The sequence below is a fragment of the Euleptes europaea genome, chromosome 19 (genome assembly GCF_029931775.1).
Source record: "Euleptes europaea isolate rEulEur1 chromosome 19, rEulEur1.hap1, whole genome shotgun sequence".
Taxonomy (NCBI): domain Eukaryota; kingdom Metazoa; phylum Chordata; class Lepidosauria; order Squamata; family Sphaerodactylidae; genus Euleptes; species Euleptes europaea.
Window position 1 is genome coordinate 23,837,948 of NC_079330.1, and position 15,626 is coordinate 23,853,573.

General features: G+C 48.3%; 1 protein-coding gene across 1 annotated transcript in view; it reads right to left on the reverse strand.

The window, feature by feature from the left end:
• The window catches only part of MYO1C (myosin IC), a 35,859-nt gene extending 20,564 nt beyond the window's left edge, over positions 1-15,295 (reverse strand). Inside the window, exons 1-9 of the mRNA XM_056865177.1 lie at positions 15,141-15,295; positions 13,281-13,396; positions 9,604-9,802; positions 6,655-6,735; positions 5,115-5,294; positions 3,705-3,803; positions 3,453-3,566; positions 1,460-1,531; positions 7-126 (exon numbers count right to left, since the gene is read on the reverse strand). Coding sequence (XP_056721155.1) covers positions 7-126; positions 1,460-1,531; positions 3,453-3,566; positions 3,705-3,803; positions 5,115-5,294; positions 6,655-6,735; positions 9,604-9,802; positions 13,281-13,396; positions 15,141-15,266 — 1,107 coding nt within the window. The 5' untranslated portion in view covers positions 15,267-15,295. The remainder of the gene's footprint in view (positions 1-6; positions 127-1,459; positions 1,532-3,452; positions 3,567-3,704; positions 3,804-5,114; positions 5,295-6,654; positions 6,736-9,603; positions 9,803-13,280; positions 13,397-15,140) is intronic.
• Positions 15,296-15,626: the final 331 nt, after the last annotated feature.

Here is a 15,626-nt window from a genome sequence, read left to right on the forward strand (position 1 = left end):
GCTCACCTTGTACGCGAGCGATTTGTTGATCTTATTCACGAGCCAGGAGAATGTGCGCCCGTACACAGCCTTGGCGAGAGCGTCTCGTGCGTAGGCTGCCTGCTCCAGATTGAGGGGGCTGATCAGCTGCAAATAAGGGGATAAAAAAGCCAATCACGGTGGGTGTCCCTTCCGTTCAAGGAGGCCTTCCCTATAGCCACAGCTGCACCCACCTCAGGGAATGCCTATAAACAAGAGATCCAAGCGTGCAGAGAACTTTCCTTGGCCCTTGTCTAGCACCAGAAGCATGCATGAAGCTGCCTTCTACTGAATCAGACCCTTGGTCCATCAAAGTCAGTCTTGTCTACTCAGACTGGCAGCAGCTCTCCATCACCTACTATGTGGTTCTTTTAACTGGAGATTGAACCAGGGACCTTCTACATGCCAAGCAGATGCTCTACCACTGAGCCACAGCCCCTCCAAGAAAAAATGCCAGAGAGAACTATCTTCCGCAGAGCTGCTCAATCCATAGTTGAATGAATAGTTTTATTTGCATATAGCCTTAGGCCATTACAAACATATCAACAATGCCACAACTACATAATAAAAGGAAAAATACTAGGTTAATAAAATGCTAGATTAATATTAAATATACATAATAAAAACTATGCTAAACTGATGCATACAGAGCAATAATAACTAAAAACTGTGGCGGTGTCCCAATCGGCCAGTGAGACCTAGCAACCATTAAAATCAACTCGAAGGATCAGCTCTCTTAGCAACCATATTGAACCTTATTTTCTTTGCCACCAGAGCATTCAGGGAAGTCCTATAAGAAACAAACTCATTGGTGTCTTTTAACAAAAATACTAACTTCTCAGCACCAGGACAAGTGTTTCGGCCAGAAACCAACCCGGCAAGAAACTTAGCCCTGGGTTCCACATATAGAGGGCATTCAAGTAAGTAGTGGTATAAGTCCTCCAGAGCAGACGTTCCACATATGCAAAAACGTTGATCTTTTGGAATTCGGCAATAACGCCCAGCCAATACAGCCGTTGGCATTGCTTGAAACCATAGGGATGTAAAGGCTGGTCTAAGCTTTGGATTTGGTATGTTGGCTAAATAAGCTTTAAGATGGTCAGTTTTGAAAAGTTTAAACCAAGGAACAGTTCCCGATTTTAGAATCTGTGTTCTGTCCATCAGGGCATCGAATTTGTAGACCCAGTCTTTAAGTTGGGAATAGTCTACTGATAGCCCTAACAGGTCATCTGAAATTGAGTACTGAAATAATATCTTATTTTAAAAGTCAAGGTGTAATGGATCTTTCGTCAGCATGATATTAAATGATTGACTGCTAAACGATTTTGCTCTAGCTGTTCTGTCTTCCCCCCATAGTTTTAATACCGCTAGGTATGCAAGTGCCCTGAGCGAGGGAAGACCTGTTTAGGCCCTCATCAGGGTCAATCCATAGTTCTCTTACCTCTTCCCCCTTTGCAATGATCTTCTTGTGGGTCAGAGCTTCCCGGAGCAGAGAGCCTTCGACACCCAGGAGCTACAAGCAGATCAAAGAAACCCGGTTACCATCACCTGCACTATACATCAGGGTCCAGTGGTACTTTGTTACGACTTAAACCAAATGTATTCTGGCATAAGCTTTTGTGAGTCAGAGGTCACTTCATCAGATGCACTGAAGTGTACATCCAATTAGGCCAATCTATTAATAAACAAGACAGAAAAGCGGGTGGCGGGGGGAGATGTTATAAGAAGAACCAATCAAAAGTGGCTTCCCTTTGTAGCATCTCCCCCCCCCATTTCACCTTTCTATTGTGTATATAAATTGATCTGTAAAAGTTTTTATTAATGTAAAAGTTTTTATTGTTGGTCTTGGACCATATTAAACTAAATCTGAATCAATATAAACTGATCAACTTAATGGATGTAAACTTAAATGCAAGTGAGGTTTGAAACAAGAAAGTGTATTCTGGAATACATTTTGTTAAGTCTCTAAGGTGCTACTGGGGATGTGAAATGGTATAATACAGCCCGATCTCGTAAGATCTTGAAAGCTAAGCAGAGCAAGTACTTGGATGGGAGACCACCAAGGAAGACTTTGCAGAAGGAAGGAAATGGCAAACCACCTTTGTCTCATCACTTGCCTTGAAAATCCTATGGGAAGGCGGAATCGCAAAGGCGATTGTAAGCCAGTTTGAGACTCCTTAAAGGTAGAGAAAAAGGGGGGTATAAAAACCAATGCTTCTTCTGCCCACCTGTCTCTCTGGAAGGCTGGCAAAAAAAGGAAGGATGGAAGACCAAAAAGGAAGATGGACAGGAGTCCTTTGGAAGCATGGCTAATGAAGCTCCTTCCTTTACAAGTCTTTTACTACAGCAATAGTTTTTTCTGTCTATTACATTCCTCAAAGAGCACCGGGTGGCTTACAGAGCCCTTCCCTCCTCCCTCAAAACCCTGTGAATTAGGCCAGGCTGAGAGGGTGGGACGGGCCCAAGGCAGATCTGAACCCGGGTCTCCCTAGTCCTCCTTTCAATTATCTTTTGTTGCCAGCTACCTTGGAGGCCTACTATCTGGCAGAAAGGAAGCACTGAATCGTTTAAAAGGGCCGAAAATAAAATTTCACAAGGCTCGTCTGCAACAGACAATGAAAATGACACCCGTTGAACAAAAACACTGAAGCTTTGGGGAGGAACGCCCAAAAGAAAGCAGCACAGCTGGCATGGCCTCCTAGAGGCAAACGATACATTACATTTTTTAATGTGTCTTGTGGAGCTCCAAAATTACACAAATCATTCCCCACCAGGAGCTGTTTTAGCAGGGACACATCCTTCCTCCCTCGCTGCAGTCCCTAGGCAAACTGGGCCCCTGCGGACTTTGAAATTAATTGCCCAGCGGGAGCTGCTGTGTGGCTGCAGTGAAACCGAGTCAGGGCTGAGGAACCAGGATCTGACATTAAAAAAGTAATCTACATTAAAAAAAGTCATCTATGGTTTGGCCCCAGGAGATGGATGTCCACTGGATGGCCTCCGAGTCCCACCAGACAGAGGAAAGAGCGAAGAAGAAGAAGAGTTGGTTTTTATATCCCGACTTTCTCTACCACTTAAGGAAGGATCAAACAGACTTACAATCACCTTCCCTTCCCCTCCTCACAACAGACACTCTGTGAGGGAGCTGGGGCTGAGAGAGTGTGACTAACCCAAGGTCACCCAGCTGGCTTCGTGTGTAGGAGTGGGGAAACAAATCCGGTTCACCAGATTAGCCTCTGCTGCTCATGTGGAGGAGTGGAGAATCGAACCCGGTTCTCCAGAGTCCACCGCTCCAAACCACCGCTCTTAACCACTACACCATGCTGGCTCTTCACATTCCTTCCTGGGGACACGAGAAGGACTGGCCTGGTGGCTCCAAGGAGGAATCGTTGGGAGATTTGGTCATCCCAGCTGCTCAAAAGCTCTAACACACTCACCCTGGCCAGGTATTTGATCTGGTTTTCCGTGACCACTTGGGCGTTGCTCTGTTCGTCGGCTGAAAACTGCACGTTACCCAAGTGCAGCACACTGGCGATGATGCTCAGCAGATTCTGCGGGAGAACAGCAGCAAGATGGAGTCTAAGAGCCAACCCCTCACCCTACCTAGCAGGAAGAGGGCAGGAAGCTGCAAGCCTCCCTCCCTCCTCCCAAGGAACAGCCCCTTGAAGGGGAGATGGGGTGCCTCTTACCTCCACCTCGTTGTCATTGAAGTTAATGACCGACAGGGCCTTGCGCACCACTTTCCAGTCGTTCTTATCGTTGATGGAGCTGACTTTTGCACACTGGCCCTGGAAGTGAAAATGTACAGGGCAGGGGGAGAAGAAGAGTTGGTTTTTATATGCCGACTTTCTCTACCACTTAAGGAAGAATCAAACCGGCTTACGATTCTCTTCCCCTCCCCACAACAGACACCTTGTGAGGTAGATGGGGCTGAGAGAGTTTGGAGAGAACAATGACTAGCCCAAGGTCACCCAGCAGGCTTCATGCGGAGGAGTGGGGAATCAAACCCGGTTCTCCAGATTAGAGTTCACCGCTCCAAACCACCGCTCTTAACCACTACACCACGCTGGCTCTCCTCACAGATGAGAAGCAACACACTAGCAGCATTTCTGCCAGGTCACTCTCCGTCACTGGCTTAACTAAAGGAAGAAAGTTGTTGATAAAGTTGATAAAGGGCGAAAACGCATGATAGCTTTAGCCTCCTTTAATCTCTCTTTCAACCAGGATTCAACACATACGTTAAGCCGAATGTGTGTTAGATCCTGGCTGAATCCTGGTTGAAACAGGGATTAAAGGAGGCTAAAGTGACCATGCGTTTTCGCCCAAAATCTCTTGCCAAGGCTAAAAACCAATAACCTGTAATTATGTTTTACTACACCAATGTTTCCACAAAGCTTTAACCAAATTAGCTAATTTTAACTAACCATAAGTAATTTATTAATCTGGTAAATAATGAGAAGGATAAAACCTTAAGGTTGCAAAAAAAATCCTCATACGATACAATCTCATGTGGCTAAAACTTTAAAAGCCATTGTTAAAATCTCTATAAAAATATTTGACGCATGAAGCTGCCTTATACTGAATCACACCACTGGCCCATCAAAGTCAGTATTGCCTACTCAGATTGGCAGCAGCTCTCTAGTGTGTTAGGGAGAGGTCTTTCACATCACTCAGTCTTTCAACTGGAGAGGCCGGGGATTGAACCTGGGACCTTCTGCATGCCCAGCAAATGCTCTACCACTGAGCCCAGGCCCCTCCCCTAAATGAAGCGAAGTCAACCAAGACATGCTCACTACAAGGTCCCAATGCAGACTGCATGAGTAAAAAAGGTCCCAGGGCTCTTACAATCTTGTTGTGACCGTGTTTCGTTTTCCTTGACTTAGTTTATATATGAATTGTTGACAATGGCAAAATCTCTTACTCTATGGAGTGTTTCGTATGTCACAAAGACAGAACATTTTCGGATATTTATTTGGTTTGGATCTTCCCTGTTTCCTTTCCATACATTTTCTAAATCTGCCTTTCCATATATTTTCTTCAACCTTTTCTGCAGGGTTTTTTTTAATGCCGGAGTGCCTCTGCCAATCATACTCCCATACCTTCACTAGGAAATGGTACTGATGGGGATTCTTCTCCAGACCCAGCCTCCTGAGCAGCTCTTCCTCCCCTCCCTCCAGCAGTTGATAGAATATATGGAAATTCCTCTCTCCGTGATTCTGGTGCACGACGCGGGACTTCTCCAGAAGGTAGTTCAGGATGTGGCCCCCAATAGGAGCTCCCTAAGCCGAAAGAGATAAGCACACCTTGTTGAGGAGAAGAGGTGGGAAGAGGAGCACACCTAAGCAGGGGAGAAAAGGGATCCAGGGGAGACCTCTGACTAGGACCTCCAGCAAAGACTCAGTCAGCCACACAGAGCAAGTGGCAGGTGCTCGAGAAAGGAGGAGAATATTGACTGGAATGGCAGGATTTGCTTCGGCCTCGCCAGGGAAATTTCCTGCCATCTGGTTCCAGTTCTGAGATGGAGCACCTTGTGCATGTGTGTAAAGTGCCGTCAAGTCGCAGCCGACTCCTGGGCAACTCAGTAGGGTATTCAAGGCAAGAGACATTCAGAGGTGGTTCACCACTGCCTGCCTCTGCATAGTGACCCTGGCATTCCTTGGGGGTCTCCCATGCAAGTACTAACCAGGGCCGACCCTGCTTCACTTCTGAGATCAGGCTAGCCTGGGCCATCCAGGTCATGGTACAGAGCAATTGACCAATGAAGATAGACAGCCAGGATAATGCTGCTGCAGTCGTCTTGCTTGTGGGCTTCCTAGAGGCACCTGGTTTGCCACTGTGTGGACAGACTGCTGGTTTTAATGGGCCTCGGTCTGATCCAGCGTGGCCTTTCTTATGATCTTATGTTCTCATGACGGTAACTGTAACTCTAAAGATCTATGACGAGGCAATGTACAAAGTTGTTCCCAGTCCGGCAACCCACTTGCTCTCTCGTGGAAGGCGTGTGCTTTTTGCACAAAGGGGCCACGCATCGCAGCTTGTGGAAACCATCAATTTCATTTGCCGCAGGAACAAGGGAAAATGGCAGTGTGGAGAGTCCATGGGTGGGAAGTTGGTGGGGGGGAGGGTGCTGCTCTAGACCAAAGCTTCTTAAACTGTGGGTCGTGACCTAATATGGTCGTAACTGAATGTGGGGGTCGCGAAAACAAGCACATCCATCTCATTAGTATGCAAATTTACTTTCGTTTTTAGTAAATGGTAAAATTATATGTATACCAAAGAATTGTTTAAAAATAAATTTCTTTATGATTTATTATCAGTAGATGTTTGATTTATTTGTATACCTATTTCATATACCTATATACCCGGGGCCACGTAAAAATTTCTTGGGGCGAAAAGGGGTCGTGGAGTGGAAAAAGTTTAAGAAGCCCTGCTCTAGACAACATGTGGGCCCCCAAAAAAGGGGGGGAATGGCATCAGTATCCCACATGCGCCATGCCCCAAAGCCAGCTATCTCTCTCTCTCTCTCTCTTTCTCTCTCTCTCTGCTACATTAGAATAGTCTTGTAATTCTTCACAGCTACGGACTCCGAACAGGTCCCAGAGAATCCCTCCAGAGGAGAAGCAGTTTCCAAACACGCACCTTGTAATCAAACTGGACATCCATGTATTTCCCGAACCGGCTGGAATTGTCGTTGCGCAGGGTTTTGGCGTTCCCAAAAGCCTGATGAGAAAGAGAGACACAAAAGGCAATCAAACTCGGCTTAAGGAAGAAGGCATCTTGCCTGGTCGCTCCCAAACGGGCTCCCCCACCCTGCACTGCACAGCTGTCAAGTGTCTGCCAGTTCCACAGGTACCTTTCGCAGCTGCTGGTGCCACCTGGCTTTTCTATTTCCCCTCTGCTTCCCAAGAGATGATGAGGAGAGAAGTGACTACTAGTCAACATGGATACTAGTCATGATGTATACCTATTCTCTCCAGTAACCGAGGAGCATGCCTATTATATCAGGTGCTGTGGAACACAGGCTGGATAATGCTGCTGCAGTCGTCCTGTTTGTGGGCTTCCTAAAGGCACCTGGTTGGCTACTGTGTGAACAGACTGCTGGACTTGATGGGCCTTGGTCTGATCCAACAGGGTTTTTCTCATGTTCTTAAGTCGAGTGGGGACTAGCAGAGCTGGCTGGGGCTGGACTGTGACCAGCTCCGGCTGACCTGAGATGCAAGCTCCTCAAGCTCTGCCCATGTTTGTAGCCTGGGCATGCTGATGGGTGGGCTTGCAACCCAGTAGGACTTTCACAGCAAGGCTAGATGGCCATCTGTCAGCAATGCTGATTCTATGACCTTAGGCACATCATGAGAGGAAGGGCATCTTGGCCATCTTCTGGGCATCGAGTAGGGGTCACTGAGGGGTGTAAGGGTGGGGAGGTAGTTGTGAATTTCCTGCATTGTGCAGGGGGTTGGACTAGATCACCCTGGTGGTCCCTTCCAATTCTATGATCTATCTATTCATTCCTCAGACAATGCAGACCAAATTACTCTCTAGTTTCCCCATTAAATTTAGGGGTACCCTTTGACGTTTAGAAGCCCTCCCCATACTTATTTCACTTGTGTTTTCCATCTAAACGTAGAGTCATTTCTCTGGCCAAATTAATGTTTTGCCATCTGTGCTACTCGAAGGGAGATTTCGGATAATCCCTCTGGTCTGACAGGCTCTGCCCTTGGGACAATAATTGTATCGAAACAGTTGCTCACGTCCTATTTTACTGTAGTTTTTATAAAGAATCTCACAATGAACCACTAAGCCCCCTGTTGGTAAATAGACTGACCGTCTCAGACTCTCTTAACATTTCCTATTTACTGAACAATCGTTCGCCTCAAATCTTGGAGATGGTGGCACAGCTTTTAAAGCTCGTTTTAAAAGCCTGCCAAACAGTTAATTACCGTATTTTTCGCTCCATAGGACGCACCTTTCCATAAGACGCACCTAGTTTTTAGAGGAGGAAAACAAGAAAAAATCTTGTTTTCCTCCTCTAAAAACTTGTCTTATGGAGCAAATGCCGGCTGGGCGCATGCGCGTCGGGATGGCGCAAGCCGGCGTTCCCCGCCCCGACGGCCAGCTGGAAGGCGGGAGGGGCACACAGAGCCGGCTGGGCGTGTGCGCGTCAGGACAGCGTGAGCCGCGTTCCCCGCCCCGACGGCCAGCTGGGAGGCGGGCGGGGCGCACAAAGCTGGCTGGGCGCGTGCGCGTCGGGACGGCGCGAGCCAGCGTTCCCCGCCCCGCCTCCCAGCTGGCCGTCGGGGCGGGGAACGCCGGCTCGCGCCGTCCCGACGCGCACGCGCCCAGCCGGCATTCGCTCCATAAGACGCACGGACATTTCCCCTCACTTTTGAGGAGGAAAAAAGTGCGTCTTATGGAGCGAAAAATACGGTAGATGGCAACATCAACAAACAGTATTACTCAATGTCACTGTCTTTTAACCTTACTATAAAGGGCACCTTTTAATATTTCCATTCCTTTTGTAATCTTTTGTATTGTGTTTTTTAGGCCAATAAACGAATGATGATGATAATAATGATGAATGCTCTGGACTTTGCCCCTGTGGTAATAACTGCATCAAATCAATTGTACATGTCCTATTCCAGTGTAGATTTTATGCAGAAATTCGCAGCAAATTGTTAGGCCCTATTTTGACAAAAAAAAAAAAAGGCAAATTCCCCTGATTTTCTTAATGCTCTTTTTTTTTACTGAACAATCACTCTCCTGTCACATTGGAGAAAGTGGCACAATTTCTGAGATTTGCTGTGAATGTTCGCCAGCAAGTTAATTAGAGGTGTTTTTTTTTTACTAATTTTAGTATCTTTTTTATCTAGCTATGTTCTAACCTTGTCAGAAATGCTCAACTGAAACAATTCTGTTTCTATGTGTGTGTGTGTAAAGTGCTGTCAAGTTGCAGCCATCTTATGGCAACCCCTTTTTGGGGTTTTCATGGCAAGAGACTAACAGAGGTGGTTTGCCAGTGCCTTCCTCTGCACAGCAACCCTGGTATTCCTTGGTGGTCTCCCATCCAAATACTAACCAGGGCTGACCCCGCTTAGCTTCCGAGATCTGACGAGCTCAGGCTAGCCTGGGCCATCCAGGTCAGGGCTGTAAAGTGCCTTCAAGTCGCAGCCAACTTATGGCGACCCCTTTTGGGGTTTTCATGGCAAGAGACTAACAGAGGTGGTTTGCCAGTGCCTTCCTCTGCACAGTAACCCTGGTATTCCTTGGTGGTCTCCCATCCAAATACTAACCAGGGCTGACCTTGGTTAGCTTCTGAGATCTGATGAGATCAGGCTAGCCTGGGCCATCCAGGTCAGGGCCCGTTTCTATGTAGACACCCCATATTTTGATTTTATGCCAATAAAAGAGATTGTATTGTATTGATAATGATGAACTCTCTAGTTCCTGCAGCACTTGGTCAAGAGATAAACGGAAGCGTGAGCTGATCTTGTGTGGTTCGGATGACGCCCTTCCGTTGTCCAGCTTCTCACTGGAAGCCAGACAAGAGCATCTTCTTTTTTTGGTTTAAGAGGCACAAGCCATTAGGATTACCTCCAGGACTGGGTTGCACTGCAAGAGCCTGTCTTTCACGGTTTCCACCTGGTCGCTGGCCGGGCATGTCACGGCGTAGTACTGCAGGATCTTCTTGGTGGCCTCGGTCTTGCCAGCTCCACTCTCCCCAGAGATCAGGATGCACTGGTCTTTTCTCTCAGTGCGCAGAGAGCGATATGCGTTGTCAGCAATAGCGTAGCTGAGGGGCAAGGGCAACAGGCATCAGGCCAGCAGCACCCCCTGCCTGGACACCCCCCATGGTCAGAGTCAGGCCCGCTTGCCAGATAGAGGAACCAGAGCAAGCTTCAGTCCAAACTCAAGGACGAGCCAAGAAGTTTGCCAGATGGAAGAACCAGAGCAAGCTTCAGTCCAAACTCAAGGACGAGCCAAGAAGTTTGCTGTCTGGCAATCAGGCCATGCATGTTTAAAAATGGGTAGTCTCCACAGCTCGAATTTTCTGTAGTGCAAAACCCCTCCCAGAGAGATGCTTAGCAGAGTATGAATTGAAGGAGGAGGAGGAAGGAGGAGGAGAAGGAGAAGAGTTGGTTTTTATATGCCGACATTCTCTACCACTTAAGGAAGAATCAAACCAGCTTACAATCACCTTCCCTTCCCCTCCCCACAACAGACACCCTGTGAGGTAGGTAGGGCTGAGAGAACTCTAAGAGAGCTGTGACTAGCCCAAGGTCACCTGGCTGGCTTTGGGTGTAGGAGAGGGGAAACCAACCCAGTTCATCAGATTAGCCTCCGCCACTCATGTGGAGTAGTGGGGAATCAAACCCGGTTCTCCAGATCATAGTCCACTGCTCCAAACCACCACTCTTCACTACACCACGCTAGCTCTCAGACCTCTAGGGGATGGATCTCCCCATCCCATTCTCCATACAGAGAAAGTAAGGAGCTAAAAGCAGGGCCGAGCTTTGCACATCTACTCTTAAGTCACTTATCGTTTCTTTGAGGAAGGGGGACAAGGGTGGAGAATAAAACTCAGGAGTGGCCCAGCTCTAGAGGTCCCGATACTGACCCCCTCTTTTTTGCAGTGTGCTTATTTCATGGCAAAACAAAACAAAAACCCACAACTCATCACCTACAGTAAAAAAAAAATTTTTTTTTAAGGCTCAGCAATGTCGTTCGCTGGGAAATGTTTACCTAGCTGTGCAAACAAAGATTCTAGTCCGGTTTCTTAGCAACATGGGAAATATTAGGCGAGGGGAATGGGAAAAATCCTTTCCCCCTTCTTCCTCCCTCTAGCCTTCCCTCCCACACACAACTCCCTACCATCTGCTTTACCCAAACCCATGCAGAACCAAGACATTTGGATCCAAAGCAACCCAGCGGCACTATCTCTCCGCACATGGCAAAGCTCCAATCCCCTCTTTCATGGAATGCTCTTGAATGTCACACATGAAGCTGTCTTAAATTGAATCAGACCCTTGGCCCATCCAAGTCAGTATTGTCTACTCAGACTGGCAGCGGCTCTCCAGGGGCTCAGGCAGGGGTCTTTCACATCACCTACTCACCTAGTCCCATTAACTGGAGATGCCGGGAATTGAACCTGGGACCTTCTGCATGCCAAGCAGATGCTCTACCACTGAGCCACAGCCAGAGCCACAGCCATCTAGCCTCTGCTTTAAATTTTAAAAAAGGAGAGCCCACCACCTCTCGAAGAAGACTATTCCACTGAGGAACCGCTCTGTCAGAAAGTTATTTCTAATCGTCAGCACCTTCTTTGAAGGGAAGCAGGTGGAATGTCAGGTTGCAGTAGGTGTCTTTGTGGAGGCCCGAGTGTCACTCCCCTGCCAGATGAGAAGAGTCTAGACTTTTCGACAATGCGTCCATCCCCAGTGGTTTACCTCCTTTGCCCCACTATGTTTAACGTGCCTCTCCTATCTATTTCTTCCTTGTTCCCCTATGCCAGGGCATCTGCTTAGAACATGAACATATGAACAAATGAAGCTGCCTTCTACTGAATCAGACTCTTGGTCCATCAAAGTCAGTATTGTCTACTCAGACAAGTAGCGGCTCTCCAGGGTCTCAGGCAGAGTTTCCATCTAGACATTAGGAAGAATTTTCTAACAGAGCAGTTCCTCGGTGGAACAGGCTTCCTCGGGAGGTGGTGAGCTCTCCTTCCCTGGAGGTTTTTTAGCAGATGCTAGATGGCCACCTATCAGCAATGCTGATTCTATGACCTTAGACAGTTCATGAGAGTGAAGGCACCTTGGCCATCTTCTGGGCATGGAGTAGGGGTCACTGGGGGTGTGTGAGGGGGAGGTAGTTGTGAATTTCCTGCATCGTCCAGGGGGTTGGACTAGATGAACCCTGGTGGTCCCTTCCACCTCTATGATTCTATGACTCGTGGTGACCCCGTAGGTTTTTCGAGGCAAGAGACATTCAGAGGTGGTTTGTCATTGCCTGCCTCCGCACCACGGCCCTGGAATTGCTTGGAGGTCTCCCATCCAAATACTAGCCCAGGCCTACCCTGCTCAGCTTCCGAGATCTGACAAGATCAGGTTAGCCTGGGTTAGCCTGGTCAGGGCAAGGTACTAGATCATATGTAAAAACCCTGACAAGGAACTGCCAGTCAGAGATGTGGTGGAAAATGCTGTCAAGTCACAGCTGGGGTTATCAAGGCACAGAGGTGGTTCGCCACCGCCTGCCTCGGTGTAGCAATCCTGGACTTCACCAGGTACTTGGTCTCTGATCCAAGTACTAACCAGTCCTGATGTTGCGTAGCTTCCAAGCTCTGATTAGATTAGTCACTCTTGGGTCATCCAGATCAGGGCACTAGTCAGAGTAGACCTTGATAAAGCAGCTCAGTGTGCTCATCTAAACACGGAGCCTTCCCACACGTCTCAGAGATACTTTGGCTCCCACTTTTGCCTAACTAGAATTTCTCCACTGTGGACTAGGCAGGACATTACATTTCATAGAATCATAGAGATGGAAGGGATCACCAGGTCATCTAGTCCAACCCCCTGCACAATGCAGGAAATTCACAACTACCTCCCCCACACACCCCTAGTGACCCCCTACTCCATGCCCAGAAGATGGCCAAGATGCCCTCCCTCTCTTCATCTGCTTAAGGTCGTAGAATCAGCATTGATGACAGATGGCCATCTAACCTCTTCTTAAAAACCTCCAGGGTTTTTTTTTCAAGGGCTTGTGAATCACAGGAGGGAGAGGAAGGAGAGGTCACCCCCCAGCTGGTGGGCAGAGTGTGCTGCATTTCTCCTGCTCTCCACATGTGGGCACTCAGGCCTGGATTTGAACACATGAACACATGAAGCTGCCTTCTACTGAATCAGACCCTTTGGTCCATCAAAGTAAGTATTGTCTACTCAAACCAGCAGCGGCTCTCCAGGGTTGCAGGCAGAGGTCTTTCACATCACCTACTCGCCTGACCCTTTAACTGGAGATGCCGGGGATTGAACCTGGGACTTTCTGCATGCCAAGCAGATGCTCTACCACTGAGCCAAGGCCCCTTCAGGGGTTTCTGCCCGACTCTGAATTGGGCAAGGGAACTGTGCTCCCATTGAAAGGGCTGCTCTGTGGGGAGGCAGCTGACTGTGCTGTGGAACCAGGAATGGCGATACGGGGGTCTCTGGATTTGTAAGAGACAGGACCAATGGCTTGACACCTGCTGAGTGACATACACAAACACACACACGGCTACTCACAGATGAGGAGAGACTTCATAGAAGCTGACACCACGGTAGCGGTCCATATGCTGCTTGCTGTATATTTCCAGGTCCTTGTATGGGTTCACCGAGACCAGGACAGAGCTGATGTAGGTCTGTGGAGGGAGGAGGGAATGAGTCAGGCAGGTCTTGGGGCACAGGCGGAAATAGTAAAGCAGTACAGAGCAGGAGAAACACAGAGCTGGAAGGGACCCCAAGGGCCATATAGTCCAACCCCCTGCACAACGCAGGAAAATCCACACACACACACATACACACACACTCTCCCAGTGACCCATGCTCCATGCCCAGAGGAAGGCAAAAAACTTCCAGGATCCCTGTCCAATCTAGCCTGGAGGAAAAGTCCTTCATGACCCCAACATGGTGATCAGCATTACCCTGGTAATGCAAGAAATGGCCACGAGAGCCAAGCACTAACGCAACCCTTCCTGCCCTCCCTCTCACGATCTGGCTGAGTCCACAGAATCAGCATTGCTGACAGATGGCCATCTAGCCTCTGCTGAAAAACCTCAAAAGAATGAGAGCCCACCACCTCCTGAAGAAGATTGTTCATCAGTAGAGAGCCACGTACTTTTGGTTTATTTTAAGGGTTTTGAACTTCACAATATTCTTAATTTTTGCTCTCTGTTTTGAAACTCTAGGAGGCACGATCACAGGATGTCGTTTTTTAAAAAAAAGCAGCCTTCAACTCAAAACTGGAGTATATTTTGGCTGTGAAAAACCTAGGAGAAACCAGGTGGTGTTTTAAATGGTTTGGGATATCGTTGAACCCTTTCTCAGAACAGGGCCGCTGTTAAGGATGACCTCCTGCTGGTCTGGAATCCTTAAACTGCATTGCTGGACCCTAAGGGTTGCCAACCTCCAGGTGGTAGCTGGCGATCTCCTGCTATTACAACTGATCTCCAGCCAATAGAGATTAGTTCCACTGGAGAAAATGGCCGCTTTGGCAATTGGAATCTATGGCATTGAAGTCTCTCCCCTCCCCAAACTCCGCCCTCCTCAGGCTCCGCACCAAAAACCCCACCGGTGGCGAAGAGGGACCTGGCAACCCTATGGACCCTGCTTTCTATATGACACAGAAAGATGGGCTACTAAAGGTCATTGGCTGGAAGAAACCAAGGGCAGAGGGGCATGCGTCTTCTATGGCTACTAAAGGATACTGGCTGGAAGAAACCAAGTGCAGAGGGGCATGCATCTTCTATGGCTACTAAATTATACTAGCTGGAAGAAACCAAGTGCAGAGGGGCATGCATCTTCTATGCCTAGTAAAGGATACTGGCTGGAAGAAACCAAGAGCAGAGGGGCATGCATCTTCTATGGCTCAAGAGCTCCCAGATGCTGACACCTGTGATCCTCTACTCCAGAAAGGCGCCAAGCCAGGTGCACCCAACAAACAGAGACATGGTTTTGTGAATAAGCAGGTGTTGTTGTTGTTGTTCGGTTTTTTTAATATGCTGACTTTCTCTACCACTTAAGGAAGAATCAAACCAGCTTACAATCACCTTCCCTTCTTCTCCCCACAACAGACACCCTGTGAGGTAGGTGGGGCTGAGAGAGCTCTAAGGGAGCTGTGACTAGCCCAAGGTCACCCAGCTGGCTTCGTGTGTAGGAGTGGAGAAACCAACTAGGTTCACCAGATTAGCGTCCGCCGCTCATGTGGAGGAGTGGGGAATCGAACCTGGTTCTCCAGATTAGAGTCCACCGCTCCAAACCACCGCTCTTAACCACTACACCATGCTATTGTGAGTCAGAGTTCCCCCCCAAGGCACATGGGGAAACGCCACTGCTGGCTGAAGGAGGAGGGCAATTGCTAACACATCCCTCCGTTCTGCTACTCACATAGATCAGGTTTTCCTTGAATCGTTTCCGCAGGTTTTCAATAAAAGCCGCTTCGCTGGTGTAGTTTTCAAGGAGGACAAAGTCCTGGACTCCTACCCGGTCCCGGGCCGTCAAAGCGTTCTCCATGGCTAGCTGCACTCCACCACTGCCAACAGCCTGCAAGCAAACACACACAAAAGGTGGAAGCTGGGAGCAAAAAAATTTTAAAAAGCCACCGAGACCAAGGAGAAGACGAGGAAGACTGTGGAGGAGAAATCCAGTAATGGTTCCCATCTGTACTGCTGAGCAACGAGGCTATTTCTAACATGCCAGTCGGCTAGCGAGGGGGTTTGAGCAACTGTTGCAAAAACAAAACAGAATCTGGCTCCCCCAAGGAACCCATGTGGGGAGTTCTGCCTCTTCCCCAGCAAAGATACTGCAGGCAGGCTGCTTTCACACATCACACAAATCCAGATACCACTGTTGTCCACACCTGCACCAGAGGGA